At 32.3% G+C, this 22,151-nt stretch overlaps 4 protein-coding genes across 4 annotated transcripts; all 4 read right to left on the bottom strand.

The window, feature by feature from the left end:
- On the bottom strand, nucleotides 386-2,494 carry LOC18585796. Its single transcript, XM_018128742.1, has 2 exons — nucleotides 2,254-2,494; nucleotides 386-1,756 (listed from the first exon to the last, which is right to left on the bottom strand). Exons 1-2 carry the CDS (start codon nucleotides 2,492-2,494, stop codon nucleotides 645-647), a joined length of 1,353 nt encoding a protein of 450 aa, XP_017984231.1. The 3' UTR covers nucleotides 386-644.
- LOC18585794 lies at nucleotides 6,176-8,393 on the bottom strand. The gene has a single exon (XM_018128970.1). It carries the CDS (start codon nucleotides 8,341-8,343, stop codon nucleotides 6,337-6,339), a length of 2,007 nt encoding a protein of 668 aa, XP_017984459.1. The 5' UTR covers nucleotides 8,344-8,393; the 3' UTR covers nucleotides 6,176-6,336.
- On the bottom strand, nucleotides 12,591-14,823 carry LOC18585793. The gene has a single exon (XM_018128969.1). The coding sequence runs from the start codon at nucleotides 14,720-14,722 to the stop codon at nucleotides 12,698-12,700; it is 2,025 nt and encodes a 674-aa protein (XP_017984458.1). The 5' UTR covers nucleotides 14,723-14,823; the 3' UTR covers nucleotides 12,591-12,697.
- LOC108663694 lies at nucleotides 18,686-21,000 on the bottom strand. The gene has a single exon (XM_018128973.1). It carries the CDS (start codon nucleotides 20,962-20,964, stop codon nucleotides 18,976-18,978), a length of 1,989 nt encoding a protein of 662 aa, XP_017984462.1. The 5' UTR covers nucleotides 20,965-21,000; the 3' UTR covers nucleotides 18,686-18,975.

Below are 22,151 nucleotides of genomic sequence, written 5' to 3'. Positions count from 1 at the left end.
AATTGACATGTCAAAGTTATAACTAGAAAAAAATCTTTACTATAATTCTTCATTCCTTTATTGACATTCTTGTACTTGTGTTTTAGACAATTATAAGTTTCTCCATTGAAGCATCTTCTCAAGATTAACGATTGAAGTTTCTCCAAAAGAGAATTTACATTAATGAACTCTTTGAGTGATAGCAAATCAGTTGATTGAGTTGAAAAATAGAGAACCTAAAAGATGCCAAGCAATCTTTCAATGTTCAAATATGTAATAGAAATATCATAATTTAATTCCAATTACATTACTTGCATCAAGCTAGAACTTTGGAAATTCTCAAATGATAATAATCCAAACAAGGACACAAATACTTGCACAAAATAATTATAAATAGTTTACAGACAACCAGGCAAAGCAACAATTTTGAGTCCCATTATCAAACGACTTATTTGTCTCATCACTACTTGAACAACAATAATTATATATGGTGAAAAAGAGAAGAAATTAAAATCAAGCATTTACACACTCCCAATGGACAATGTAGCTGCATCCAATTGTTTTACATTCAAGAGATAGATCAACGCAAGGCTCACCACAGCTATGGCATTTTGGATAATGAACCTTTTGGACAAAAGTGAGAAGGTCTGGATGATAATCTTCTTTTATGTAGTTGCCCCCGAGCTTGATAAATGGGTATTTTCCAAGCACACATTGGGGATGAGCTGAGTTGTCATAATGGCACAATAATAAAACCAATGATTTGGATTTCTTTTCTCTTCACAGATATCACAATAATGAGATTCTGAATAATCATTATCATGATAAGTGAGTGTAAAATGATGCACATCAGATTTGTGTCGAGCTTTATACTGTAGTTTGAGACAATTCCCATGCCAATAAAAATTGCAACTGTTACATCTGAATGCAGGTTTTGTAGAATCACCACAAGCATTGCACCACCCTTGATCAACACGAGAAAGTGAGAGGGGGTGCTCATGTCCATGACATCTGGGGTTATCAAAAACTAAAGCACATCGAAGGCACAGATATTCCTCACATATAGCACAAGTGTAGGCAAAACCACTAGTTTCATACTTACAAATTACACATTGGAAAATGAACTCTGAAGTAAGTGAAAGAGGCTTACCATGATGACGGTGATCCCAAAGATGCTTCTTCCTCGGTAATTCAGAACAAGATTTGTGGAGAAAGAAATTACATTGTGAACAATAATAATAAGAGGTGGAGATGGATAGCACGCAACCATCACAACATTTATCATCCTTGATGTCATTGCTTAAAATTAAGTTGTGTTGATGACTAAAATGTTTTATCTCAATTGCTACCACATTTTCTCCATCTTTGATCTCCTTAACAAAAGAATATGGTTGCAATGCTGAATTTTCTTCAAGACTCTCATCTATTATTCCTGACTCATCAAAATCGTACCAATTATATTCTTCTATTGCACAATTCACATGGACAATATAATCGCAATCAGAACAGGAATAGCTTCCATACTTTGAATTCACATCCTCTAGATGACAAATTCTGCATTCCCACGATTTAAACTTATCTTGCCCAACAAAATAGGTGTGGGAAATGGGGTGCTCAAAATGCCATGGGTGTCTGAGGATGCGTGGCAATGAAATGCAGCTCCTATGGACTATAATTTCACAAGTAGAACAAATGTAAGATACATGATTCCCTGAAGAGCCACATGCATCACAAATGAATGGAAAACGTATCCGAAATCGGATGAAAGGGTGTTGATGATTTTATCTTTAATAATTGGTGGTGGTGGTGATGCGCATTCAATATGAAGAGCAAACTTGCAAATTGGACAACAATAAACAAATCCCTTACGTTGGGTTACTTGGCAAACGTTGCAAGGGAGATGCCGGCTAAATTCAAAATATTCACCGCAAAACTGTAAAATAAGAGAATGTTCACAATGAAAAGGGTGATTGATTTCTGCAGGTAGATCAGCGCATTTGGCATGTAGGTAAAATCCACAATCAGGAGATAGGTATACAGAATCCAGTAATGGCTTCCAACATGCAAAGCACTTAGCTTTTTTGAGTTCTTCATTACCATTTTCCGTAGAGATCAATGGATTTATACGGGCAATTTGTTGAAGCTCTCCAATTCTTTTTTCAGCAATGTTATATGAAAACAAAGCACATTTGATATGAAAGAGTAATCCAAAAGAACAATCATATAGAAACTTTTCACATTTTTTGAAGCAGAATTGACAAAAAAAGAATGCACCTTCATATGGAGGTCTTGCTCGAAGATCAAGGCAGTGTTTGCGATGTAAGGGGTGATTCAGCTGTGAAGGTGCCTCGACACACTTCTTATCAAGGTAAAACCCGCACTCTTCACAACTGAAACTTGGACCCAACACCAGATCCCCACATGCTGAGCAATCAGCCTGCTTCTCACTTTCATGGCTTTGCTCCTCATTGAAAATCAGTAGATGTTCATGGCTAAAATGTTGAAGCAGCTCCATCTCTCCTTTCTTTTTGTTTCTCTGTAAGATTGTGGGTTGAGTAGCTTGTTTAAAAATGTGTTTGTGGGTTACTTATGGAAGCTTAAGCCTATGATTCAAATATTTATATTGTTCCGGTGATGAGAATGGCAACTTGTTTAAAAAAGAAAGGAATTTTTACCCTTGTTTTCTTCCTTTCTTTCCAAGGTATCTCTTTCTGTTCAAATAACAATCTAGTTTTTTAATGGAAGATTCATTTCCCATCTCTTTCAATGTTTATCTCCAAATTCATCTTTAATTTTTTCTATTTGATTACCACTGTTTCCCATGGTAGCCAAAGTAAAATAATTACGTTGTGAACAAAAAACATAATAATATTTTCTTTCGGTACATATGATAATGAAATATTTTGAATATTGTCAAAAAAAATTTCTAATTAAAGCAAGAATTTAATTATGCACATATATTTCACATTGTATAAGTGTAAATGGTATTATCAATCAATAGGAACCCCAAGCTTTATTTGAAAGAGGACACATCAGCATCTCGACTTAAATTTGAAATATATATATATGTAATTACATTTTAGAATGGAACAATTATCTTTTTCGAAAAGTATTAGAAAATGGCTATTTCTGCCTGAGCTCAAAAAATCTATAAACACTATCAAAATAATGGCATAACTTTAAAGGGAGGCAAAGGTGGAGCATCTAAAGGTTACTCTTAAAATGTAAAAGAAAAAAAAATTAAGCTTTCAGAATTTATTTTTATTAAAAGTTATTTCTCATATTTCTTGTTTTCACTTCACTCACGAGAAAGAGATATATTCTTTTAAATCTTGGACAAGTGATTCTTACAGAAAGGATAACACGCTATTGATTGTTTATCTAAATGATTAATTTAATCACAAGATAAACTTGAAAAGAATATTGTAAAATTCTCTTTATTTCCATTTTTTTTTCTGTTTTTCACCTATTCTTTCTTTCTTCTTTTTGTTTTTCATTGTTATTAATATCTATCCACTCTTTCTCTAGAATACCCTACATATTTACTTTCAAAATCTTGGATTATATATAGTTAATTATCTAATGGAAACAAATTTTAGAAAATTGTAAGTTTCTAAAAGATTTACAAATTCCTTACAATTTTTACTAGTTAGTTTCCACAACCAAATTAAAACTAAGGAATGTTTTTTTTTTTCACTTTTGATTTTGGACTACATAATCAGAAGTAACATTCTCTCATTTTATAAATCTCATCTTTTTTATATGAAGATTCAAACACGAGGCTTCCAAGTTAAAATATGAAGTTCTAATTGATAAGCTGTTCCCTAGAGAAAAATTTAAAGTTGTCATTCCTCATTGTCAAAACAAAATATGTATGAAACAAATCGCCATTTACAACCAAAATCACAAGAGTACAAATGGTTAGAATTTTCAGTTAAACCAGATTAGCAGTTAATTAAGTGGTAGCGTAGCCAAAATATTGGCTGCACAAAAAAGGAGAAAAATCTACAATCTATACAGCCATACATTTGTTTTGGAAACTATAAGCCATCAAAGCTTTAGAGCTCATTATAATGTTTCTCAATAATAAAGATAAAAAGATGTTACCAGGCAACATGTTTCTTTTACATTTTCTTTTTAGAGCAAATTATGTTTCTTTTACACAGGAGATTGTTTGGAGGAGAGAATGGAAGGCACCAGGGTTGTTCATAATACCTGTCAAATGAAGAAGTCAGTGACATTCTATTGACTGTATTATTTGTCAAAGTTTATTGACATTCTTGTACTTGTTTCTTAGGCATTTTGGTGTATTGTTATCATCTTTGATAACAATATAGAATGATTTAATGCAACAGACAATGAGAAATTTTTCTCTTTACATAAATCAAAGCTTGCTCTAAATTAAGGTTCATAGGGTAACCATGTAAATTTCTTCAAAAGAGAATTTGATCTAAAGAGTTCTGAATTATTGGTTTGCTTTGTCTTTGATTGACCAAATGGAATTTAAGCAAAATTATTTGGAAAGTTCAAGCAAAGATTAGGAAATGGATTGGACTTTTTCCACTATTGAGGAATCAACAAAAGAACATACTAGATGTTTTTACGAGGAAATTTATAATCAGCTGATATTCAGCATTTTTAGCCAATAACATTTAATGAACTCTATACTAAACTCTTCAAGTAATAGCAAATCAATTGATTGAGCTGAAAAATAAAAAACCTCATAGATACCAAGCGATCTTCCAAAGTTCAAAAATGTAATAAAAATATCATAAATTAATTTCAATTACATTACTTCTATCAAGCCAGAATTTTAGAAATTATCAAATGATAATTATCCAAATAAGGACACACACACTTACAGAGACTAATTGCAAATAGTTTAGAAACAACCGGGAAAAGCAGCATTTTTGAGTGCCATCATCAAACTTCTTATTTGCCTCATCGCTGCTTGAACAAACGACGTTGAATAAAGATGCTTGGAAGGCTTAGCAACGAAGCTAGGTACCATAAGGTATATTCATCTCTGATGTTGTCAATCTTTTTCTTATAGACAGTGGTGCTTTCTCTTTATGGTTTCCATTACATCCCACACTCTCGTCTTGTGTTCACTTTGAAATAGATCAAACAAAATTTTAAGTTTGAGTGAGAAGGGGAGGTGGTGGGAGAGTGGTAGGGAGGGTGAGAGAGATAGGAGTCGAGAGGGAGATCACTCAAATTTTGAACTTTAGTTGATTATGTTTGAATTGTTTCATTTATGTTCTATTCAATTATGTTATTAGTAAGTATAAAATCTTTAACCTCAGGAATCTACCTTGCAGATTTAACAAGTTTAAAGGGATGAACCTGCTCACCTACAATCACAGAACATTAAATCAAGAAGAGCAATTTATAATTAATGAAAGATTAAACACAAGCAAAATTAATAAGTTGTTGTATTTTCAAGACTTAATGACCTTTTTAGTTAATTTTCCTGTTTCTTCTACATTTTCTTATTGGTAGAAAATATGTTTCTTTTACGGGGAAGATTGTTTGGAAGAGATGATAGAAGGCATCAGGATTGTTCTCAATATCTTCATTTAGTCAGTGACATTCTATTGATTGTATTATCTGTCTAAGTTATAACTAGAACAAGAATCTTTTGTACAAATTCTTTATTCCTTTATTGACATTATTGTACTTGTTTCTTAGGTAATTTTAGATGTATTGTTATTATCTTTGATAATAATATACAATGATTTAATGCAACAGACAATGGTAAATCTTTGCTCGACCAAATGGAGTTTTAGCAAAATTCCTTGAAAAGTTCAAAGCAAAGATTTGGAAATGGATTGGACTCTTTCCATTACTTTCAGATTCATCCATCGTTATTAGAAAACGAGAAAATTTACAATTATTGAATAATCAAGAAAAGAACAAAAGGGACATTTTTAAAAGGAAATTTATGTGCAAGACAACTGAAAAAATTAATATAATCGAAGAAGAAATTCAGCATTTTTAAGCATGTAATAGCGCATAATATCTAATAACTGTTTGATAAACTCTTCGAGTGATAGCAAATCAATTGATTGAGTTGAAAAGTAGAGAACTTTATACATACCAAGTGATCTTCCAATGTTTAATATGTAACAGAAATATCTTAAATTAATTCCAATTACATTACTTCTATCAAGCTAGAATTTTGAAAATTCTTAAATGATAATAATCCAAACAAGGACACAAATACTTACATAGAATAATTACAAACAGTTTACAAACAACCAGGGAAAGCAGCAATCTTGAGTCTCATTATCATACTGCTTATTTGTCTCATCATGACTTGAACAACAATAATTATGGTTGAAAACAAAAAAGAAATTAAAATCGAGGTTTTATACACTCCCAGTGAACAATGTAGCTGCATCCAATTGTTTTACATTCAAGAGCCATATCAAGGCAGGGCTTACCACATCTTTGGCATTCTGGATAATAATGAACCTTCTGGACAAAAGTGAGAGGGTGTGGATGACCTTCTTCTGTGTAGATGTTCCCAAGCTTGATAAATGGGTACTTTTCAAGAACACATTTGGGATGAGCTGAATTATCACATATTCCACAATGATAAAACCAATAGTTTGGATTTCTTTCTTCTTCACAAATGTCACAATAATGAGATTTCGGATAATCATTATCATGATGAGTGAGTGTGAAATGATGCACATCAGATTTGTGTCGAGCTTTAAGTGGTAGTTTGAGACAACCCTCACCTAAAGAGAAATTGCAACGCTTACATCTGAATGCATAATTTAAAGATTGACCACAAGCATTACACAACCCTTCATACTTTTGATAGGAGAGGAGGTGTTCATGTCCTTCATATTTGAGAGAATCAGAAATTGAAGCACATCGAAGGCAGTAACAAATGTTGCATTCAGCACAGGTGTAGGCAAAACCATTAGTTTCGTTCCAACATAGTGCACATCTGAAAATGCGGTTTGAAGTAAGTTGATGAGGCTTCGTGTGACTATGAAGCGAAAGATGTTTCTTCCTTGGTAATTCAGCGCAGGATTTGTGGAGAAAGAAATTACACTGTGAACAATAATGATAAGAAGTAGAGATGGGTAGCACGCAAGCGTCACAACATTTATCATCCTTGACGTCATTGTTTAAAACTAAGTTGTGTGGATGGCTAAAATGTTTTATCTCGATTGCCACTACATTTTCTCCATCTTTGATCTCCTTAATAATAGAATATGGTTGCAATGCTGAAATTTCTTCAAGACTCTCATCAATTATTCCTGACTCATCAAAATCATACCAATTATATTCTTCTATTGCACAAATCACATGGACAACATATTCGCAATCAGAACAATAGTAGCTTCCATAATTTGAATTCACATCCTCTAGATTGCAAATTCTGCATTCCCACAATTTAAACTTATCTTGCCCTAAGAAATAGGTGTGGGAAATGGGGTGCTCAAAATGCCCTGGGTGTTTGAGGATGTGTGGTAATGAAATGCAACTCCTGTGGACCATAATGTCACATATAGAACAAATGTAGGATACATGATTTCCTGAAGAGCCACATGCGTCACAAACAAATGGGACACGTCTCCGAAGTCGGGTGAAAGGGTGTTGATGATTTTTATCTTCAATAATTGGTGGTGTTGGTGATGCACATTCAATGTGAAGAGCAAACTTGCAAATTGAACAACAATAAAAAATTCCCTTACGTGGGGTTATGTTGCAAATGTTGCAAGGGAGACGCTGGCGAATGTTGTCAAAATATTCACCGCAAAACCGTAAAATAAGAGGATGTTCATGATGAAAAAAGTGATTGATTTCCACAGGTAGATCAGTGCATTCCACATGTAGGTAAAACCCACAATCAAGAGATAAGTACGCAGAATCTAGTAACGGCTTCCAACATGCAAAGCACTTAGCTCTTTTGAGTTCTTCATTACCATTTTCCGTACAGATCAATGGATCTATACGGGCAATTTGTTGAAGCTCTCCAATTCTTTTTTCAGCCATGTTATACGAAAACAAAGCACATTTGATATGAAGGTTTAAAGTACAAGAACAATCATAAACAAACTTCTCACACTTTTTGTTGCAGAAATGACAAGTACACGAACCTGTCTTATATGGCGAGCTTGTTAGAAGATCAAGACTGTGGTTGCGGTGAAAGGGGTGATTTAGCTGTGAAGGTGCCTCGGCGCACCTCATGTCAAGGTAAAACCCACACTCCACACAGCTGAAGCTTGGACCCGACAGCAACTCCCCACATGCTGAGCAATAAGCCTGCTTCTCACTTTCATGGCTTTGTTCTTCATTGAAAATCAGTGGATGTTGATGGCTAAATTGATGAAGCAGCTTCATCTCTCTTTTTTTTTTTGTTCTATGTAAGTTTTTGGTTTGAGTAGCAGCTAAATGTGTTAATGGTTACTTATGGAAGCTTAAGCCTATGACTCAAATATTTATATTGTTTCGGTGATGAGAATGGCAACTTGTTTAAAAAGAAAGGAATTTTTACCCCTCTTCTCTTTCTTTCTTTCTAATATATCTCTTTCTGCTTCGAATAACAATCTAGTTTTTAAATGGAAGATTCATTTCCCATCTCTTTCAATGTTTATCTGCAAATTCATCTTTAATTTTTTCTAATTACTTTCCACTGTTTCCCATGGTAGCCAAAGCAAAATAAATATGTTGTGAATAAAAAACATATTAATATTTTTTTGACATATGATAATGAAATATTTTGATTATTGTAAGAAAAATTATTTCTAATCAAAATCAAGAATTTATGCACATATATTTCATATTGTATAAGTGTATATGGTATTATCAATCAATAGGAACCCCAAGCTTTATTTGAAAGAGGACACATCAGCATTTCGACTTAAATTTGAAATATATATATATGTAATTACATTTTAGAATGGAGCAATTTATCTCTTTTGAAAAGTATTAGAAAATGGCTATTTCTACCTTATCTCGAAAAATCTATAAACACTATCAAAATAATGGCATGACTTTGAAGGGAGGCAAAGGTGGAGCATCTAAAGGTTACTCTTAAAATGTAAAAGAAAAAAAAAAATTATGGCTTTNAGGTTACTCTTAAAATGTAAAAGAAAAAAAAAATTATGCTTTCAGAATTTATTTTTTTATTAAAAGTTATCTCTCATATTCCTTGTTTTCTCTTCACTTATGAGAAAGGATATATTATTTTAAATCTTGAAAAAGTAATTCTTATAGAGAGGATAACACGTTATTGATTGTTGATCTAAATGGTTAATTTAATCACAAAATAAACTTGAAAAGAATAAAGTAAAATTCTCTTTATTTCCCTTTTTTCTTTTTTTCTTTTTCACCTATTCTTTCTTCTTCTTTTTTTCATTATTATTAACATCTACCCACTCTTTCTCTATAATACCCTGGATATTTGCTTTCAAAATCTTGGATTATATATAGTTAATTATCAAATGGAAAATTTTTTTAAAAAATTGTAAGGTTCTAAAGCTTGCAAGAGATTTACAAATTCCTTTCAATTTTTTGTAGTTGGTTTCCATAACCAAATTAAAACTTAAGAATGGTTTTTTTTTTTCCTTTTGATTTTGGACTACATAATAAAAACTAACCTTCTGTCATTTTATAAATCTCATCTTATTTATATGAAAATTCAAACACGAGACTTCCAAGTAAAAGTATGAAGTTCTAATTGATAAGGTGTTCCCTCAAGGAAAATTTTAAAAAATTGTCATTTCTCATTGTCAAAACAAAATATGTATGACCAAATCGCCATTTGTAGCCCAAATCACAAGAGTACAAATGGTTAGAATTTTCAGTTAAACCAGATTGGCAGTTAATTAAGTGGTAGCATAGCCAAAATATTGGCTACACAAAAAAGAAAAAAAAATCTACAATCTAAACAACCATACATTTGTTTTGGAAACTAGAAGCCATCATAGCTTTAGAGTTCATTATAATGTTTTTCAATAATAAAGATAAATGGATGTACGCAAGCAACATATTTAAGCTTATATTTTCATACGAAAAATAATGCACATTTCTACAAAAGTAAGTAATTGCCAATATTTTCTTGTCAAATTGATCATATTTAATCTAATTCATTTGGACTTAATCTAACTTTCTAATAGAAATTTGGGTAGTTGGAGAAAGCACATGAGCTTGATTACATTAGTTTGTTTGCCAAGCGAGATCCTCTGTTTTATCATTTCCTAGCTTCCCTTAAACCTGTTTGATAAAAGGCACACAATTTACAGTGTTCTAGGCCAACTTAGCATTGTATGATAATAAAATATCATATTAATAACTTTTTGGTACATATGATAATGAAATATTTTGATTATTGTAAAGAAAGACAATATTTCTAATTAAAACTAAGAATTATGCACATTCGTTTCATATTATATAAGGGTACATGGTAACACCAATCTATAGAAAACCCAAGCTTTGTCTGAAGGAGAATACATCAGCATCTCAACTTAATTATATAATAATATATAATTACGTTTTGGAATTAAACAATTTATCTCCTCCAAAAAGAATTAGAAAATGACTATTATTGCCTTATCTTTAAAAATATATAAACACTATCAAAAGTCTGACATAACTTTGAAGGGGAGCAAAGGCAGAACATCTAAAGATTACTCTTGAAAACTAAAACAAAACAAAAAATTATGCTCTCAGAATTTATTTTTATTAAAAGTTATCTCTTATATTTATTACTTTCTTTTTACGCATGACAAGATTGGTATAAATTAAAAAAGAGACATATTCTTTTAAATCTTGGAAGAGTGATCCTTATAAAGAGGATAACACATTATCAATTGTTGATCTAAATGGTTAATTTAATCATTCTCTTTTCGAAATCTTAGATTATAGTTAATTATCTAACGGAAACAATTTTTAGAAAGTTATCTAAAATAAGCAATAATCAAAGATATTCTATTGAATTCAGAAATGCCTTTGATTCCTATGTAATTGAAGCTATTTAATTTCCCACTAAAGTAAATAAACGGCATGTTAATTAGATTCTTTGCTCAAAAAAATACCAAGGCCATAGTTGTAAGGTTCTAAGCTTGCAATAGATTTACAGTTATTCCTTGCAATTAGCAGTTCTTTATCCCTTTCTTGCTCTTTTACTCTTGAAATGGTATCAGTATTTTCTTTCTCTTTCTCTTTAGTCTTTTCCTTTAACCAAAAGAGTATTCTCATTCTCTTTTCCTTCTTACTTTTCTTCTTGGCGTACAATGGGAGGGAGCATTAGTAATTACTTTCAAAACTTTAGAATGGCTTTTGTTTACATGTGATTTTGGATTATAAATGACATGTTTCTGATTCTTGAAAAGCTTAGAAAGGAAGCTAGGTATCATAAGGTATATTAGTCTTTGATTTTTTTTTTGAAAATTAGAAAAAAAAAATATTTATCTTTGGTGTTGTCAATCTCTTTCTTATAGACAGTGGTGCCTTAAGGTTTCCATTACATCTCACCCCTCGCTTGTCTTGTATTCACTTTGAAACCTTATTAAACTAAACATTTCAAATATGATCAAACAAAGTTCTAAGTTTGAGTGTGGAGGGAGAGTGGGAGGGAGAGAAAGAGGAGCAGAAACGGTGATCACTCAAATTTTAAACCTTAGTTGATTATTTTGGAATTGTTTCGTTTATATTCTAATCAATTATGTTACTAGCAAGTATAAAATCTTTAACCTCTGGAATCTTCCCTGCAAATTTAACGAGTTTAAGGGGATGAACCTACGAGAAAATTTAAACATGGGCTCACCCTCAATTACATAACATTAAATCATTTACAATTAATGAAACGTTAACACAAGCAAATTTAATTAGTTGTTGTATTATCAAGAGGTAATATTAAACTTTTAGTTTTCCTTTTTTTTTTACATTTTCTTTTTGGTAGAAAATATGTTTCTTTTACAGGGGAGATTGTTTGGAGGAAAGAATTGAAGGCACTTGGGTTGTTCTTATTATCTGTTAAATGAAGAAGTCAATGACATTCTATTATTGATTGTAATATCTGTCAAAGTTATACCTGGAAAAAGAATCTTTTGTACAATTCTTCATTCCTTTATTGACATTATGGTACTTGTTTCTTAGGCAATTTTGCAGGTATTGTTATGATCTTTGATAAATTATAGAATGATTTAATGCAAAAGACAGTGATAAATCTTTGCTCGACCAAATGGAGTTTTAGCAAAATTCCTTGACAAGTTTAAAGCAAAGATTAGGAAATGGATTGGACTCTTTCTATTACTTTCTGATTCATCCATCATTATTAGAAAACGATAAAGTTTACAATTATTGCAGAATCAACAAAAGAACAAAATAGATTTTTTTAAAAGGATATTTATGTGCAAGACTACTAAAAAATTAATATAATCAAAGAAGAAATTCAGCATTTCTGAAACACATAACAACGCATAATATTTGATAAACTATGTAATAAACTCTTCGAGTGATAGCAAATCAATTGATTGAGTTGAAAAACAGAGATTCTTATAGATACCAAACGATTTTCCAATATTCAAATATGTAATAGAAATATCATAAAATAATTCCAATTACATTATTTCTATTAAGTCAGAATTTTGGAAATTCTCAAATGATAACAATCCAACAAGAACACAAATACTTAGGCAGAATGGTTTAGAAACAACAAGACAAAGCAGCAGTTTTGAGTGCCACCATTAAACTACTCATTTGTCTCATCTGTCTCATCACTACTGAACAAAGAAAATTCTTCACATCTCCAATGAACAATGTAGTTGCATCCAATTGTTTTACATTCAAGAGCTAGATCAAGGCAGAGCTCACCACAAGCATGGCATTCTGGATAATAATAAACCATCTGAACAAAAGTGAGAGGGTGTGGATGATCTTCTTTTGTGTAGATGCTCCCAAGCTTGATAAATGGATATTCTCCAATAATACAATGGGGATGAGCTGATGTGTCACATATTGCACAATAATAAAACCAATGGTTTGGATTTCTTTCTTCTTCACATATGTCACAATAATGAGATTCTGAATAATCATTATCATCATGATAAGTGAGTATGAAATGATGCACATCAGATTTGTGTCGAGCTTTATGTGATAGATCCATACATTTAAGGTGCAAAGAGAAATTGCAACTCTTACATCTGAATGTATATGCAAACTTGAAAGACCTACCACAAGCATTACACAACCCTTGATACTTTTGAATGGAGAGGGGGTGTTCATGCCCTTGATGTTTGAGAGAAACGGAAATTAAAGCACATCGAAGGCAACAACATTCGTTGCATTCAACACAGGTGTAGGCAAAACCACTAGTTTTATTCCTACAATAATCACATATGCGAATGCCGTCTGAAGTAATAAGTTGATGAGGCTTCATGTGTCTGTGTCGCCAAAGGCGCTTCTTCCTCGGTGATTCAGCACAAGATTTGTGAATTAAGAAATTACATTGTGAACAATAGTAATAAGAAGTAAAGATGGATAACACGCAACCGTCACAACATTTGTCATCCTTGACATCATTGCTTAAAATTAAATTGTGTTCATGGCCAAAATGTTTTATCTCGGTGACTATCACATTTTCTCCATCTTTGGTCTCCTTAATGATAGAATATGGTTGCAACGCTGAATTTTCTTCAAGACTCTCATCTATTATTCCAGACTCATCAAAATCGTACCAGTTATATTGTTCTATTGCACAATTCACATGGACAATATAATCGCAAATAGAACAAGAGTAGCTTCCATGCTTTGAATTCACATCCTTTAGATGGCAAATTCTGCATTCCCATGATTTAAACTTATCTTGCCCAAGGAAATAGGTGTGGGAAATGGGGTGCTCAAAATGCCATGGGTGTTTAAGGGTGCGCGGCAATGAAATGCATTTCCTATGGACTATAATGCCGCAGGTAGAACAAATGTAGAATACATAATTCCCTTCAGTGCCACATGCATCACAAATGAATGGGACACGTCTCCAAAATAGGATGAAAGGGTGTTGATGACTTTTATCTTCAATAATTGGTGGTGGTGACCCGCATTCAATGTGAAGAGCAAACTTGCAAATTGAACAACAATAAACAAATCCCCTACGTTGGGTTTCTTGGCATATCTTGCAATAGAGAAGTTCACTGTTAAACTGTAAAATAAGAGGATGTTCATGGAGGGGAAGGTGATTGACTGCAGGTAGATCAACACATTTGGCATGTAGGTAAAATCCACAATCAGGAGATAAGTACACAGAATCTAGTAACGGCTTCCAACATGCAAAGCACTCAGCTCTTTCGAGTTCTTCATTACCAATTTCCATAGAGATCGATGGATCTATACGAGTAATTTGTTGAAGCTCTCCAATTCTTTTTTCAGCAATGTTATATGAAAACAATGCACATTTGATATGAAGGTCTAAATGACAAGAACAATGATAAACAAACTTGTCACATATTTCACCACAGAAATCACAAATAAACGGACCTGCATCATATGGTGAGCTTGCTAGAAGATTAAGGCTGTGGTTGCGGTGAAAGGGGTGATTCAGCTGTGAAGGTGCCTCGGCGCACTTCTTGTCAAGGTAAAACCCACACTCCACACAGCTGAAGCTTGGACCCAACACCAGCTCCCCACATCCTGAGCAATAAGCCTGCTCCTCACTTTCATGGCCTTGCTCTTCACTGAAAATCAGTGGATGTTCATGGCTAAAATGCTGAAGCAGCTCCATCTCTCCTTTCTGTTTGTTTCTTTGTAAGTTTGTGGGTTGATTAGCAGCAAAATGTGTTTATGGTTATTTATGGAAGCTTAAGTCCATGGTTCAAATATTTATATGAGAGTGGCAACTTGTTTAGAATGAAAGGAATTCTTACTGTTGTTTTCTTTCTTTATTTTCAGCAAATTCATCTTTATTTTTTTAATTAATTAAACAATATTTGTAATTAAAACCAAGAATTTATGCACTGTTTTTTTCATATTGTATAAGTGTGTATGGTATTACCAATCAATAGGAACCCAAGCTTTCTCTTAATATGAGACATCAACATCTCAAGTTCAATTTAAAATATTATACATATATATATAATTACATTTTGAAATGAAACAATTTATCTTTTTCGAAAAACATTAAAAAATACTTATTTCTTTCTATTTTATCTCAAAAAATCTATGAGAACTATCAAATTAGAATGGCATAACTTCGAGGGAGAGTAAAGGTCGAGCATCTAAAGGTTACTCTTTAAAAGTAAAAGAAAAAATATATATATATATATGCACTCATAATTTATTTTTATTGAAAGTAATCTCTTATATTCATTGCTTTCTTTTTTTTTTTTTTTTTGAAAAGCAAAGTTATATTCATTAATATGCAAAAACAGAGAATGATTTACAAAAGGTTCATAGTCTACAATAGCAGTAAATCATTGCCCAGATTCGATGAAGCAAGTTCCAGTCGATACAAACATTGCTTTCTCTTTACTCATGACAAGATTGGTATAAATTAAGAAATAGATATATTCTTTTAAATTTTGGAAGGGTGATTCTTATGAAGAGGATAACATGTTATTGATTGTTGGTCTAAATGGTTAATTTAATCATTCTCTTTTCAAAATCTTAAATTTTAGTTAATTATCTAATGGAAGCAATTTTTAGAAAGTTATCTAAAATAAGCAATAATCAAAGATATTCTATTGAATTGAGAAATGCCTTTAATTCCTGTGCAATTGAAGCTATTTAATTTCCCACTAAAGTAAATAAGCAGCATGCTAATTAGATTCTTAGTTCAAAGAAATAACAAGGCCCTAGTTGTAAGGTTCTAAGCTTGCAACAGATATACAATTATTCCTTGCAATTTTTACAAGTTAGATAAATTAAATAAATCCATGAAACTAAATTGCATGATAGATATAGACTTTTTTCTTTTGTTTATCTTGTTTAATTATCAGCTCTTTATCCCTTTCTTGCTCCTTCATCTCTTTGGAATGGTATCATCAATATTCTCTTTCTCTTTAGTCTTTTCCTTTAACCAAAAGAGTATTCTCATTCTCTTTTCTTTCATTTCTTCTTGTTCAAGGGAACATTAGTAATTACTTTCAAAACTTTAGAATGTTTTTTTTCTTAAACTTATTTAGTTTCTATAACCAAATTAAATTGATCCACGAAACTAAATTGGGCACTAGACGTTGTACTTTTTTTTCTTTTGTTTTTCGTGTTCAATTAGCAGTTCTTTGTCCCTTTCTTGCTCCTTTTCTCTTGGAATGGCTTCAATATTCTCTTTTTCTTTCTCTTTAGTCTTTTCCTTTTTTTTTTTTCTGAAAAGTAAGACAACTTCATGTGATTAACAATAGGGAACCAAGCAACCAAGCCTTTTTTTTCAAGGAACACCAAAGGGTGGATATAACATGTCTACTTGGAATAAAGAAATCAACAGAAATAAAAAATGTTATGGGAAAACAATCGTACAGCTTTTGAACCCAAATATTCTCAGAGTCCTCTTATCCTTAAACCCAAATGAGGCAGACATATACAAATTCTACAACAAAAACAGCAGAAGGGGCACGATGCCCAAAAAATACCAAAAATGAATTGGATGCAAATGTGTAATAATACTAGATAAAGCATTAATATACTCAAGCAACCTGAAAGATATAAAGGCCAAAGAAAGCCATCCATGAAAACCATTTATTTCTAAGAGCAATATACATAAATTTCAGAGTAATGAAACCTGTTCCAAACTAGAGAACCTATGATCTTATAAACTTCATGAAACAGAGCATTAACAACCAAATAACATGCCAAAAACAGAAGCTATGACTCTTCCTTCGAACCTAGAAAAAAATGCCCGCTTTTAAATGTTTAAAAAACAAAAAAGAAAGAAAACATATAAATCCCACAGGAATTATTATATAAAGACCAATTATTTCGACTTCTAAGTTGAAGCATTAGATGAAATAATCAATAGTACTAAGTAAAAAAACAAAACAAAAGGATAAACAAAAGAAAACAAAATGCAAAACGAAGGAACATCAATCTCAATCACATATCGAAGCTGAATTGGAAGAAGCATTCTCATTCTCTGTCCTTTTAATCAAAAGAGTATTCTCATTCTCTTTTCCTTCTTGCTTATCTTCTTGGCGTACAATTGGAGGGAGAATTAGTAATTACTTTCAAAATTTTAGAATGGTTTTTTTTTTTTTACATGAGATTTTGGATTACAAATTATATGTTTTTGATGCTTGTAAAGCTTAACAAGAAAGCTAGGTATCATAAGGTATATTCATCTTTGATGTTGTCAATCTCTTTCTTATAGACAGGAGTGCTTTTATCTTTAAGATTTCCATTACATCCCATCCCTCCCTCTCTTATCTTGTATTCACATTGTCTTTGTTATTTTATTAAAATGTTCAATGGTACTGATTTTGTTGCTTTTGTCTTAAAGGCAGAGGCTAAAATAGTTTAGAATTTTGATTAGTTTAGTTGTTTTGATTAAATTGAGACTAAATAGCTACTTTGGAACCTTATTAAACTAAACATTTCATTTTAAGTTTGAGTGGGAGGGAAAGTGAGACAGAAAGGTGAAGAAAGAGATCACTCAAACTTTAAACTTTAGATTGTTTCATTTATATTCTAATCAATTGTGCTATTTTTTTTAAAAAGGTAAGCAACCAATGGAAGCCATGGTTATTAGCAAGTAGAACCATTCTCAAAGCGTAGCTAATCAAGAAGCAGCACATCCAAAGTATAAGCTGCACAAAAAGAAAAAAAAATCTACAATCTAAAAAACCATACATTGAATCTAATTGATAGTTAATGTAATAATTTTAATACATTGAGATTAAAAATTTTATTTAATTTCGTAATCTTAAAAAGTGTTTTTAGGACAAGGTTAGCAAAATCTTATTATTATAAACTCACCAAATCTCTCCATCTCTTATCATTTTAAAGTGTTTAAGCCCATCTAAACATCGAACATATTGCCTTATTCATGGACATTTTATATCACATCTAAGAATGTAACATGATTCTTAAGAGTTGAAGAAGGAAATTGAACATTAATGTAGAATCAGGAAAGGAAAATTCTTTATATTTGCAGTCATAAAGATTAGCAAAAATATAAATTTTTTCCCTTGGGAGCTCGTGGTATAGAAGTAAGTTTTTCCTCTCAAGTTGTCTGCTTGTTGCTAAATTTCATTCCTTTATACATTGATCTTGTAGTTGTTTCTTAGGCAAATTTCTGTGCATTGTTATCATCTTTGATAATAATATAGAATGATTTAATGCAATCTCTTTAATAAAGCAAAGCTTCTTCTGAAGATTCATAGTTTAAGCATGGAAAATTCTTCAAAATAAAATTTGGTTTAGAGTTTAGTCAAGTTTTGCTTATGAGTGAAGATGAAACTTGCAAATCTTTTGACTTTTGAAAAGAGTTATGAATTTTTGGAAAGATTAAGAAATGGATTGGACTCTTTCTATTACTCTTAGATTCATCCATCATGAGAAAACGAGCATGTATACAATATTATTGAAGAATCAACAAAAGAACATAATGGATGTTTTTAAAGAGGAAATTTATGTGCAAAACTACTGTACAAATTAATATAATCAAAGAGGAAGTTCAGCATTTTTGAAGCATGTAATAGTGCATAACATCTAATAAACTATAATAAACACATCATAGTAATAGCAAATCAATTGATTGAGTTGAAAAATAGAGAACTTTATAGATACCAAGCAATCTTCCAATGCTCAAATATGTAATAGAAATATCATAAACTAATTCTAATTACATTACCTCTATCAAGTCAGAATTTTGGAAATTCTCATATGACGATAACCAAATAAGGACACAAATACTTAACACAGAATAATTACAAATAGTTTAGGAACAACCATGCAAAGCAGCATATTTCAGTGCCATCATCAAACTGCTTATTTGTCTCATCGCTGCTTGAACAACAATAATTATTTTGGCAAACAATAATATTTTTATCTTCCAACTTTTTGATATTTTATACATTCCCAATGAACAATATAGTTGGATCCAATTGTTCTGCATTCAAGAGCTAGATCAAGGCAGGGCTCACCACAATCATGGCATTTTGGATAATAATGAACCTTCTGGACAAAAGTGAGAGGGTGTGAATGATCTCCTTTTGTGTAGATGCTCCCAAGCTTGATAAATGAGTATTTTTCAAGAAGGCAGTTGGGATGAGCTGAATTGTCACATTTTGCACAATAATAAAACCAATGGTTTGGATTTCTTTCTTCTTCACAAATATCACAATAATGAGATTCTGAATAATTATTACCATCATGATAAGTGAGTGTGAAGTGATGCACATCAGATTTGTGTTGAGCTTTAAGTGGTAATTTGATACATGTATCATGCAAAGAGAAATCACATTTCTTGCATCTGTATGCACATGTTGTAGACTCACCACAGGCATTACACAACCCTTGATAATCTTCATAAAAAGGGAGGACGTGTTCATGTCCTTGACACTTGTGGCTATCAGAAAATACAGCACATCGAAGGCAAAAGTAGTCCTTGCATTTAGCACAAGTGTAGGCAAAACCACTAGTTTCACACTCACAAATTACACATCGGAAAATGTAGCCTGAAGTAAGTGGATGAAGCTTTGGGTGATCGTGAAACCAGAGATGCTTCTTTCTTGGTAATTCAGCACAGGATTTGTGGAGAAAGAAATTACACAGTGAACAATAATAATAAGAAGTAGAGATGGATAGCACGCAACCGTCACAACATTTATCATCCTTGATCTCATTGCTAAAGATTAAGTTGTGTTGATGGCTAAAATGTTTTATCTCGATAGCTATCACATTTTCTCCATCTTTAGTCTCCTCAACAACAGCATATGGTTGCAATTCTGAATTTTCTTCAACATTCTCATCTAACTCGTCAAATTTGTACCACTTATAATCTTCTATTGCACAATTCACATGGACAATATAATCGCAATCTAAACAAGAGTAGCTTCCATGCTTTGAATTCACATCCTCTATATGGCAAATTCTGCATTCCGACAATTTAAACTTATCTTGCCCAAGGAAATAGGTGTGGGAAATAGGGTGCTCAAAATGCCTTGGGTGTTTGAGGGTGCGTGGCAATGAAATACATTTTCTATGAACTATAACGCCACATGTAGAACAAATGTAGGATACATAATTCCCTTCAGTGCCACATGCATCACAAATAAATGAGACACGTCTACAAAATAAGACAAAAGGGTGTTGGTGACTTTTATCTTCAATAATTGGTGGTGGTGACCCGCATTCAATGTGAAGAGCAAACTTGCAAATTGAACAACAATAAACAAATCCCCTACGTTGGGTTTCTTGGCATATCTTGCAATAGAGAAGTTCACTGTTAAACTGTAAAATAAGAGGATGTTCATGGAGGGGAAGGTGATTGACTGCACATGGATCTAAACATTTGGCATGTAGGTAAAATCCACAATCAGGAGATAAATACACAGAATCTAGTAATGGCTTCCAACATGCAAAGCACTCAGCTCCTTCGAGTTCTTCATCACCATTTTCCTTAGAGATCAATGGATCCATGGTGGAAATTTGTTGAATCTCTCCAATTCTTTTTTCAGCAATGTTATATGAAAACAAAGCACATTTGATATGAAGGTCTAATTCACAAGAACAATGATAAACAAACCTGTCACATATTTCGTCACAGAAATCACAAATAACAGACAGACTTGCATCATATGGCGAGCTTGCTAGAAGATTAAGGCTGTGGTTATGATGAAAGGGGTGATTCAGCTGTGAAGGTGCCTCGGCGCACTTCTTGTCAAGGTAAAACCCACACTCCACACAGCTGAAGCTTGGACCCGACACCAGCTCCCCACATCCTGAGCAATAAGCCTGCTCCTCACTTTCATGGCCTTGCTCTTCATTGAAAATCAGCGGATGTTCATGGCTAAAATGTTGAAGCAGCTCCATCTCTCATTTCTTCTCGTTTCCGTAAACAAGAAAACAAGTGATCTAGAGGCGGTCCTAACTTAGAACATAAATCCTCTTAGAAAGAAAATAAATAATTAAAGCCTTAACAGCCTAGTAATGATTATGTAATTAATAGTAGTGTTTGGTATAGACAGCAACATTCATGTTTAATTAGCACAACTTGTCTTACATTTATACTATTTTATGTTGGGAATAAAATAGTCCATGGACCAAGCATTAAATATTTTATTTATATGGAGATCAATCAAGACAAGAGGTTAACTCTTTACAAAATAAATTATCACCTAACTCTCATATAAAATGTGTAAAATTGCATAAAATAATTTAATACATAAGATTACAGAACAAGTTAGAGGACAAAAAAAAGTTAATCGTAATTCAAGAAATGAATTAATTAAATATAAAGTCCACCAACTACTATCATTAATTAAATCCAAGAAATTTTTTTTTTGGCCAACTACCACTCTTGTTTCCAATTTATACACCACATGACTCTGCCTTTCTTCGGCCTCTTAATCTTTTTCTTCATCTTCTCATTGCTCATGATTTTTTCGACAATGTGAACCGTTTTCCAAGCCAAATGAAGAAGTCAATGACACTAGTCATAGCTTCTTCTCAAGGTTCATAGTTTAACCATGGAAAGTTCTTCAAAAGAGAATTTGGTCCAGAGTTTACAGTTTAGTTAAGTTTTGCTTATGAGTAAAGATTTAACTTGTGAATAGTTTGATTCTGAATTTTTTGTTTGCTTTTTCTTTGCTTGATCTAGTGGAGTTTAAGCAAAATTCCTTGGAAAGTTCAAAGCAAAGATTGGGAAATGGATTGAATCCTTTCTATTACCTTCAGATTCATCCATCATTAGATTGAAGAACATAATGGATGTTTTTAAGAGGAAATTTATGTGAAATGACATTGGTCAAGCTTCGAGTGGCTGGTTGGTTGTTGAAATTCGGATCCTTCTATAGGGCTTCCTTCAGCCCATATGAAGAATGTTTGATGTATTTACATGGGCTTTAGGCCCAGGCTGAATGAACCTTTCTAGATTGATTTGGGCCTTAACTCCAACCAAACCTAGTGAAGACGTGAGGTGAAGACTTTCAGCAAAATTCTAAAACTTGGGCTGCCCGGTGAAGAAAAAAAAGGAAAACAAAGATTTTAGTGAGAAATGG

Source organism: Theobroma cacao, chromosome 10, assembly GCF_000208745.1.
Source record: "Theobroma cacao cultivar B97-61/B2 chromosome 10, Criollo_cocoa_genome_V2, whole genome shotgun sequence".
Lineage (NCBI taxonomy): Eukaryota > Viridiplantae > Streptophyta > Magnoliopsida > Malvales > Malvaceae > Theobroma > Theobroma cacao.
This window is presented reverse-complemented; position numbering and strand designations above follow the sequence as displayed.

Coding starts and splice junctions, on each gene's coding strand:
- LOC18585796 (XM_018128742.1), bottom strand. CDS start 2,494: ATGGAGCTGCTTCAACATTTTAGCCATGAACATCTACTGATTTTCAAT. Junction 1,757..2,253: donor AGCAAGACCTCCATATGAAG/GTGCATTCTTTT, acceptor AAAGATAAAATC/ATCAACACCCTTTCATCCGA.
- LOC18585793 (XM_018128969.1), bottom strand. CDS start 14,722: ATGGAGCTGCTTCAGCATTTTAGCCATGAACATCCACTGATTTTCAGT.
- LOC108663694 (XM_018128973.1), bottom strand. CDS start 20,964: ATGGAGCTGCTTCAACATTTTAGCCATGAACATCCGCTGATTTTCAAT.
- LOC18585794 (XM_018128970.1), bottom strand. CDS start 8,343: ATGAAGCTGCTTCATCAATTTAGCCATCAACATCCACTGATTTTCAAT.